At 39.3% G+C, this 10,698-nt stretch overlaps 1 protein-coding gene across 1 annotated transcript; it reads right to left on the bottom strand.

Moving 5' to 3' along the window:
• Positions 1-845: 845 nt before the first annotated feature.
• LOC145467221 (uncharacterized) lies at positions 846-2,366 on the bottom strand (the record flags this gene model as incomplete). The annotated part of the gene is made up of 1 exon (XM_081450777.1): positions 846-2,366. A coding segment is annotated over one exon (858 nt), but the record flags the coding sequence as incomplete, so codon positions are not given.
• Positions 2,367-10,698: the final 8,332 nt, after the last annotated feature.

The raw sequence follows: 10,698 nt of genomic DNA, 5'->3' as shown, positions 1-10,698 counted from the left end.
TATCTTCTCGATCGAAACATAAACTACGGAGTAAACGGAGAAGAAAAATCGACAAAATCTATGCTAATTTCCAAAGCTCTTGCACGGTTGTGATTTTCTCTGCTTTAACTTGATGAATTGAGAATGATAATTGAACATCCATGTTATGGTCGATTGACACCTGTCAAACAAAGTATCCGCTTACCAGTATCACGTATCCATATCGCGAGCTCAAGTTTAGAACTTATCGAGATCGAGTTTTTTCAAGTTGATCGCTGACCAAGTGCTGGTTTTTGGCTGGATGACGGGCTCGTGTCAGGTTAAATTGCTATAATCTGGGCGGGGTTGTTCGGAAGCTAGGTAACGCTATCCCGGGATTAAAAGTTTACCGAAGCATAATTTTTTCTTGAATAAAAATGTTTTTTACTGCTTTCGTGTTGTGTAGTTTGAGATTATTCAAAACAATGAGAGTAACATAAGAGTTATCTTAAAACCTTAGACAAATATCAGAATATTTTGGCCGGACCTGTTGTAGTTGCTATTTCCGTTTTTTCTCATAACAAGTCAAACTGACTATGTTGAAGTCGCTATTCAGTTTTTGGATGACCATTAGTTTGGGAGGGTTACTACGTTCAAAAATTTACTGTAAATATGGCGGCAGGACCTTCTTTTATTACGTCAAAAATGCCCTTTTGGTGAGCTATTTTCAGAAATAAGCTTTAAATGTTCAAGCGAATTCACATTTTGGTGAAATCTAGGAATGTTCGAAACACGACTCGATGGAATTTATGCAAAATTGAGCATTTTGTTTTGATCATTTATCGGTGTAATAACTTAAATCATACCTTAGAATAAGCCTTGGTTATAGAGGACAAAGCTCTAGAAATCGGACCGAGCAGAAGACTTTGGCAAAATGTCGGCCTTCAAGGTGAAAAGATCGGTCCTGTATTCAAATTTTAGCAACCTTGGTGAATAAATGGAGAAAAAGCATCGTTTCCTCTTCCTTGGTTATCTCTTGATATTAGTTCTCTTATTTTTTTCTTTAAAAAAAGAGGGAACAATCCCGAGTGAACAGATAAATTGTACGTGTACCCGGAACGACTTCAACGCCCGTCACGCCATGCAATTTTCGCTCGGCCGTCTAAAGGTAGCGCAATTGGTCAAAATGCCCTTCATAGTTTTTCTTCCTGCGCTCTTAATTTTCACAGGCCAAGCAAACCATTTAGATATCCTATAACCATATCATACGTCTTACTTGGCGAGATATTCGTATACTAGAAGAGTTAAGACCCTCTCAAATAAGTGGAAATTTGGTTTGTAAATTAAATTGTGATATCTGTATTTTTCAAACTGCGCGGCAAACGTTTTTACTTCAAGATGATGAAGATGATGATCAAAGTGTAAATTACTGTGTTTATAATGTGTGTTTGTAACACAGTTCACAAAAAGGGTCTTTTTTGACGCAATAAAAGAAATTCTGTCGTCAAGTTCTACATAGTTACAGAGAGTTGCTCTTAGGAATGTAAACTTTACTCTAATTGCTCTCCGAACCACCACTGCGTCGTAGAATCACGACTTGATGAGCACCTATGGACAGGGTTTACTGTTTCGTAATAACCGAAATTATCTTCCCCTCCTGGGTCTTTCACTGCTCCTGTTCGGGGACTTTTCAGCTGACATCCTTTATAAAACGATCCATAATATGAATCAACATGTGCGTGCCAACGATCTTGTTGAACAAAGTCAGCGGTACAATTTTCGCAACCATAGCGGCGGATGTTGATGTATTCGTATTTCTTACATCCGTCGTATTTTAACTGCATCACATCGATATCAGTAAATTTTGCTCTTAAATAATCGATGTAAATGAGACCATCGGAATTAAAATTGCATGTGGCTCGAAAGTGAGTGGAGTGCTTGGCAATCATGTCCATCCGGGATAGCGTTAAACGGAACTTATTCCAACTGAAGGCTTTTTTCTTGTCAGGGTTGTCCACATAAAATGGCGTGTTGGCAAACTCGTGGTTATTAGCCAGGCTGAATGACTCGACAAGAGTCCAAACAGAGTTATTTTCAGATTTAAAATCACAGAAGGTTTTGTAGATAGAGATGTTCGTCGGATCAAATAAAGCATACACTCCAGACGAGGCTGCCGTGTCCATTTCAAGTTTCTCCTTGCAGGATCGTGCTCTCCGCTTCTGACAAAATCTACCGAAGTATTCCCCTATGCAGATGCATTTAAACTTGCGTTTGGGATGATCGCACAACACCGTACAGGATCCTCCATGAAGACACGGATTCTGGCTGCAACACTGGTTGGTACAAGGTTTTTCTGAGCATGCACTTCCCACAGAAATCTGAAAAGGGCAATTTAGTCCTAGTTCATTTTTTTACATATTCCCCAGTTTTAGCCGAGGAATATTAGGTCACGTGACGCGTCTAGACCAATCGCGCACGTGCGAAAATATTTGCTGGATTATGAGGCGTTTTATACCATGCCATAGAAAATACAGCCAATCAGAATACTGGAAAGCCGTTGTATATTCGACGGTATTACACCCAACCTTCCCATCGCGCGCCACGCGTATCTCGCATTCAGTATTTTCCATGGCATGGTATAAAATAGTCATACAACACTCTCTTTCGTGGTATACTATGGAATATCCTATAAGTCACTTGCATTTTCTTGGTATGCATACCGGCGCCTAACCTTTGATACGGTGACTGAACTGTCCTATACCGAAACGAGACAGTAATAGTCTTTTTGTTCGCAGCTAACAAAGATAAAGACCATGCTGAAGTTGCTTTGACCTCTTTTACTACTTAACTCAAAAATTCTAGGTTTAATCTAACTACGTTACTCGAAGTGCATCCCTACAACAGCTTAAATCCCGGTTTCTCCAGAATAAATATAAGGAAATTTTGCCCCACTGTTATTGGATGTTACTACTGGAATGACCTTCCTTTATCTATACGTAACTTAGCGACTAGAAAACGTTTTAAAAAAGCACTCTTCCAGTATTATTTTGCTCAGTATTGATTAATTCACACCTCTTCCTCTCCTATGTTATGTTAACTTTTTTACCCTAATTATTGTCAATTAAACAAGAGCATCTAATTAGCTTGCTATATTTTTGCCCTTTTCCATTTCTCCTCTTACTTGTCTACTTTATATTTATCTTTGTAATTTTAGAATGGAATAAATAAATAAATGAAAAATGAAATGAAAATGACAAGGAACAACACATTCTATTCAAATTAACACAGCTATTTTCTACCTGACGACACTCGACGAACTACGAGTGAGTTGCCGGATGCAGGTGACACATTTCTGGTGCCAAACTAAAAGCTTGGACTCACAAAATGTTCCATGGTTTTTGGAATTATAAATCCAAACGGTCGTAAAAACAGCAGAGTAACAGCAATTTTCAAATGAAAAATGTTGGTTCCTGTTTGAAAATTTTAAATCTCTTTTCATTTATATTTAGTGCCTTCTCTATTGAGAAAGGTTGTCCGACTGCATGCGATGCCTTTCCTGTTAACCTTACATTGACGTCCGGACAGAACAGTTTTCCCGCCCTCTGAATTGGCCAATTCAACTGTTTCAGGCGCGCCAACTTATGCAAGGAAAGGCTCGTGTTTATACTGAGAAAATGGAAGTGACTCGTGGGATATTTCATGGAATACTACTCGAAAGCATTGCATAACTAGTGTTACTTTAATGAGTCTATTATTTTGTCTTTAGATATTCTTTTAAAACTTTCTCGGCTACTTCCCTGAATCAATTGTTTTTCCCGAGTTAACATTGGTTAACATTATCTGCATTCTTCGTACTCCGCGATCAGAACGGACAAAGCTTTGTATCTTTCGGCCGTTCTGGACAGGTGACAAACTATCCAGAATTATCTGATCATCACGAAATAGAAATTAAGACGTCGACGTGTAATAATAAGAGAACCATACTAAATTTGTTGTGGCCGGTGTTAATGAAAGTCATTGGATGAGGCTATTTGCTATATCCAGAATAATCACAACAATAAAAAAAAATACCCTGCTCTATTTTTCACTCAATTGTAGCGCGTTTAGCTAGGGTGTCTAATAACAAAGCCTCCAATGACAAAGTCCTCAATAACAAGGTGTCAAATAGCAAGGTCTTCAAAAGCACGGTCTCCGGTAACAAGGTTTCCAATAGCAAGGAGTGCAATAACAAGATATCCCAAAAGGCTCTATAACAAGGTGTGCAATAACAAGGCCTTCCTCCTTGTGAATGGATACTCTTCTATATTCCAAAAACCTTTTACAAATTGTTTTTTCTGCGGCCCGGTAAATTTTGTCATTAGGATGACAAATCGGCTTCGTTTTGTCGGATTTTTTCCTGGAATTGTTGAATTGTTTTGTAATCGAGTCGCGTCCAACATGACGTCGAAAATGTTAGCAATTGAATTGTGGGTGGGTAGACAATTTAAGATAGAGATATTTTGTTCAAATGTGTATCCAGATGATGATGGAACAACAATCCTTGAACCAGTGGAACGAATTAAAGACGTTAAGGCGTGTAAAAACATCTTTGAACGTGCAAAATAAATTTATGTCATGTAGTCACTCTGCCCTAGGATACTTAAGGGATTCAATAGGTATTACTATGCCGAACTCCTGAAATATGCTATCTGAAATGTTAGCGGTAACCTTCTTCGGTTTCTTCAATTTGTTTTTTCGTCTAGATGGAAAGGGTGTTGACATGGCCCACTTTGGTCACGCAAACAGGTACATTTTCGGCGGTGACATAGGCAAATCACAATCCTCTTTAATTCATACTTAACTTCCATTCATGGAAATTGTCAACTCTGTGAGACGCGGCCAGTTTATTACCACCAGTGCCCACATTAATTTGACCAGCAGGTGGGTAGCATCTCGATCTAACGTCGCTAATGGGAGAGTCACAGCAGGCTCTGATGGCTTGTTATCTCATGCCTCGCAAATATCATCGTCTTTCCAAAGGGGAAACCGTATACTTATGTTTTTAGTTTTCCAGGAGACTAAATTGTAATAGCCAGACTTTCGCTCCTCTGCCTTTCAAGCACACTCAAATGAAACAAATTTACTAACAGACTGAAGAGATTTAATAAGTTTAATTATCTGATCGCAGATACAATGTAGTTTCTTTTGTTGTAAATAAATAATCCAGCCAGCAAGATGTCCATGTGCTGGTCAGATATTCATTTCCCGGTTGCATTTTATCAATTTAGGACAGACTGAAGTAAACATGTAACGTAGTAACACATTCGGATTCTGTACAAAACTGGCAACTCCCTAGCGCATAGCACGGTCGTGGCCTAATGGTTAGCTGGCTGCACTCCACACCGAGCGTTCCTGGTTACTAGGGCGTTGCCATGTTGTCTTGGAAAGGGCAATTTTCTTTCACAGTGCCTCTCTCCACCCAGATGTATAAATGGGAGCCGGTGATTATCATCCTGTCCAGGGAAGAAGAGCAATAACCAATTTAAGCTCCAGCAGGTATGAGACACTGGGCCTTGTGACGACTTACCATATCACCTAGAGCAAGCATACTGAAGGAAAATCTACTCCTCCCTGTCCTATCTTTGGATGTATGCGGTACACCGATTTAGTCTGGATCTGTGCTGACTGAGAAAGCAACAAATGGAAAATCCCGATAGAGAAAGCGAAAGTGTGCCAATGAGTAATGTTCTGGTAATTTGGTCAGACATTCAGCGACTTGGCTTGGAAAAAGGACTGTCTTGGACGTCTCCTCAATTTATAATACCTAGGCCGTTTGCACTGGGGGACTCATGAACATATCCATTCGTTCTTCAGGTTCTCATGCAAGTTCTATGCCTAATCATTCTCTGCAGTATCAAGGAGACGAATCTAGACGAGAAAAAACTGAATTCCAAGTCGATCATAGCTAGCAAACTACAGATAAGTTGGCGTGTCGTGACTTCGCCACGTACGGTATGAATCAACCTACATTTTATTACTCGCAACAACGCACTCACGACCAATTTATCGCTGGGGCTAAGGTTGTTAATGTTGCTTTACTTTTAAGGTATTACAAGAAAGGGGTGTGCCTGTAAACCTGAAGCCAGGTAAGCGTTTATAGTAAGTTAATTTATCCAGACACTTTGCATATAAACTGGAATAGTGAGACTGCATTTTGTTTTAGAAAATGTGCTATAATTTTATTCGAGATTTCCCGTTGTGATTGCATTTAGAGTGACTGATAAGTTGTTTTTCTTCAGAAAAGAAGTCCCATACAGGTGGGTTATGGTACGAAATCGGACCACAAAGCCTGGCGTCTTATTCCTGATTTAATTAGCGCTTCATTACTCGGGGCCACAGACTTGTTTCGTTGAAAGAGTTGAATGTTAGATAAACTTAATATTGCAGTTTAGACCAAAAAAGATGCAATGGTGCATTGTGATTAACCGGCAAGAGATGGATTGTTAGGTATATATTGATATGTTTTTTTTTCCACAGCGACTCCATTATCCGTAATTTTCAAGACTTCTTCCACAAAATTTATAACCGATCCCGGACCAAAATCTGATCGGTCCTTAAAAAAAATAACATGAAAATTTCTGATTAACGGTTACTCTTTTTGGTTACAATTAACTTCAGAGTCTCTAATTCATGACTTAGGAGAAAAAAGAGGTATTAATCGAAATTAAATGACTGATTTTTACAGACACGCTTTGCTCAAACTTTAACCGGAAGTGGCCTGGTTAGTCGTCTTCTGGTAAGTTTTTTCTTACTAAAAAAAGCCTCAAACTTAGTATTTTTTCTTGACATTACTAAACTAAGGGCTGAACTTTGCAGGGATACTAGGACTTTACGATATAAAATATGGGCATAGAAAATATGTGGTCTTAAAAACATTTCCGGTTGCTTCCCATATGCTTGAAGTAGGACCAAGTTGTGATAACAGCCACAGGCTAACGAAAAATTCCCGCGAGCTAATGTTTTTACCCATAGAAGCCTAAGAATAGGGCATTACAAACATGGTTTTGTTTTTGTCTGAAATTAACTGTACGTTGCTCAAAGAGAGATTGAAAAGTGGCCAAAATTGCACTGAAAATCAGCCTCTGGGGACCCCTGAGGGGCTGATATCCAGAACTCGACTAAAAGAACGTCGTTGAAGCTGAAACTTTGGCATATTACATAAGTCCGCATAATGACTTTGTGTACCAGTTTTAAGCAAAATCGGCCGACCTTCACTTCCAAGTCTGCCCCGGTCTCTCAGGCAGAACCTCTTAAATATAAAGGCAATTTAGAATGAGTCAAATGGCTCTGACAACTTTAAAGTCTATTTCAAAGTTTTTTTGAAACACTTCCAGACTCAGCCGAGTTGTGTTCCGATTAGAGGAGATCGTGTCACGTGTATACCATGGATCAGAACTTCCCTAAGGAAACAACAACTTCAACTTTCGACTCACACGTGATCTCCATGGACGTGCACCTTAAGACCGCGAAACATTTGTGTGCCAGGCGGCGTCAAGTAAATACAGTTTTACGCAGTTTGTTCCATTTTTAGAGTTGGAAGGTATAACAAAACACCTTTAAATGGCTATCACCACGAGAAACAGTTAAGTCTCGAGGAAAACACTCACATATTCCATTGGTGCCAGTCATTGAGTATTTATATTGATTTATATTTACATTTTCTTATTGCTTTTCGCCACATGATCGTACCATCACGTGGCAACTCGCCAGCCAGTGCGCACTCAGAGGCCCCACCCTCACCCACCCATGTCTTTTGACGCGACAAATCTTTGCAAAGCCCTCCTCCAGTTCTCAGTTGTTATGGTGGCGCGGTGGTCTCATGGTTAGTGCGCTGGGACAATACGGATCGAGCGGTCCGGGTTCGAGCCCTGGCCGGGGAAATTGTGTTGTGTTCTTGGGCAAGACAGTTTACTCTGACAGTGCCTCTTTCCTCCCAGGTGTATAAATGGGTACTGGCCTATTTAATGCTGCGGGTAACCCTGCGATGGACTAGCATCCCATCCCGGGGGGGGGGGGGGAGTAGAAATACTCCTAGTCGCTTCATGCTACAGAAACCGGGACAAGCTCTGGCTTGATGGACCACTTGGCTCGTATGCAGACTTTACTTAGCTATACAAGTGAATATATGAAAGACCATATATTTGAACTGCGGAGAAAGATATGAAGATATGATTGATCATCGCAGTTATACACACAACTTAAGCAGTTGTGAAATTAAAGCCTGAAAAAAATTCAGGCCTGAACGGGATTCGAACCCATAACCTCTGCGATACCGGTGCAGTGCTCTACCAAGTGGCCAATCAAGCCAACTGGGAGCTGTTCACATTGTCAGTTCGTAACATGCTTCTGATATATATTATCAGATGTTTTGGTGTGTGGTATCGCTGTATATTTTTACAAGTTGTGCTGTATTTTGACGTGCCCGTAGGGCGAGTCAAAATACAAACAACGAGTAGCGTGAACATCCTCACGTAATTTACAAAACAGCAAGAACATAACAACAAAATATAAAAAAAACTGATCTTTTCCCTATGTCTTTATGTCGATGTTTGCATTACCGACATAAGCGATTATGTCGTTATGTCATTATGTCGGTGTGTTGCTATGTCGCTAGTGTGAACCTGGCCTCACTCATCAGTCGTGGAAGTCAGCTTAATGGAACCCAGCTTAACTTATTCCAGGGCTGAAGGTTGCTAATTGTTCGAAATGCCTGAAGAGTTAGGATTAGAGGTGCCTCCTGAAGATTCTAAAAACAATCAGAAAAAGAAACGAACGGCTGCGTTTTTCTTGGTGATAGTCCTGGCAATTATTTGTGTCGTTCTATTGTTGTTTACAATTTTAACGTTTGCTCTTCGCATCCACTGTCCTCACTGCGACTCGGAAAATGAGCAGCGAAGGCCTACACCTGTAGAAATCACAACAGAGGATAACCTTGTCCACTTTATTCACGTTTCCGATATCAACCTGGACTTGAACTACGACAGCTCAATTTCAAGCGGTGATTCGTGCCGTTTTAATGCAGCGATCATAGAAGCCACGTCCGATGCACCTTTTGGCCGGACTGGTTGTGATACTCCGGAGTTGTTACTCAACGGCAGTTTAGAAGCAATGAGGAACGTAAGCAAAGAACAAAAGCTGGAGTTTGTTTTGATCTCAGGCAAGTCTCGAATGATTTATTATTGTATTCTTGTCTTAGCTAATATAATATAATTATCTGACAAAAGGTACAACGGGAGGGCTCACATACATTTTTTCACATAATTTTTCTAGTCCATAAATATTTCTAAGAAAGAGTAGGATTTCAATGCTTAGATTAGGATGCATGTACGTATCATCCTCATATAACTGCCAAAGAATATCCTCAAGAGGACGATGATGGTTTTTTTTTTCTGAATATTTATTACTAAAACAAAAATTGGCTTGATACGGCTATTGAATTTTTGTGAATAATAATCAACTGCGGGAGGTCACGGACAAAATTGCGGAATCCATTTCTTCGCTGTTCATCGTCAATGGATACCCCGTATTGTTTCGTGCTTAGTTACCAGTTTTCCAACTTAAACGAGTCCTTTCTGTGATAAGTATAACTCTCGGCAGCAGAACATCTCCTTGGCACTACTTGGCTCTTAGCCTAGTGTGGTACTCTTGTATGAATGCACGAAAACATTTAACGGTCAGAAAAAATGGACGTGGTCGATTATTTTAAACAACTCTCAGTTTTAGTGGCCCTCTTTGTTTCTTTTCAGCCATTTTTTAATTGTTATTATTCTGTTAATGGGATAAATAAGGCCTGTTAAAAGCGTTTCAATATGAAAATAATCGAAAATAGAGAATATGGTAAACAGCGTTTCGACATTGTTTAATAAAGATGTCTTTGTCAAGCTTCGAAATGCGAAGGTCAGGGTTTCTGCTCAAATAACTATGTTTGAAAAAGTAGCATCAATATAGGTTAACAAGCGAAAATAATTAAAAGAGAAGAAAAAGTGACATAAAAAAATACCAATTATTAATAAAGAGACAAACAAAAAAAAAATAGCTCCAGCTGGTATAAATTCAAATGATTAGTCTTTGACGAAAACTTCTGCTCTAATCGAGTCTGACTTAGTAATAAGGACGTTCACGCTTAAATGTAAATGTTCTTCTGTTCACATTTTTGTTTTAACTTTTGCTGTAGATAGATAACCACTAACTCTTGTCAGAAACGCAACTTGAAAAATTAGGGGCTCAACGTATTTGTTTTGGAGGTAAAGCGTTTTGAGGATTGTACTCGGGTTTCTAGGAGTTTGGTCATGTAACGCGAAACAAAGAATGGAAATCTCTAGATAAGCTTGGATGTGTTTACTTCAACAAAACTACTCCTCTTTAGCAACATTTTTCCAACAAAGAATGGAAATCTCTAGACAAGGTTGGATGTGTTTACTTCAACAAAAATATTCCTCGTTGGCAACATTTTTCCAACTGATATCATTGTTCCACTTGAACCTAGCTCTACAGAAGGATGAACGATAGTTGTACGTCATAAACACCCGAATTAGTATCACCAGGATATATAATTTAGGGTCCTTAAAGTAGATGTTTATTGTTGTACTTATTTGAATTTAAGTTGTTGTTTTTAAAAGCCTCTTAGGGGAAAGTTAATAAAGTATGTATGGAAGTATGTATGTATATAACCAGAGGTTCTCCTATGCCATGTATTTAATA

Source organism: Orbicella franksi, chromosome 14 (genome assembly GCF_964199315.1).
Source record: "Orbicella franksi chromosome 14, jaOrbFran1.1, whole genome shotgun sequence".
Taxonomy (NCBI): Eukaryota; Metazoa; Cnidaria; class Anthozoa; order Scleractinia; family Merulinidae; genus Orbicella; species Orbicella franksi.
The sequence above is the reverse complement of the archived record's forward strand: the minus strand, read 5'-3'. Positions and strand labels throughout refer to the sequence as shown.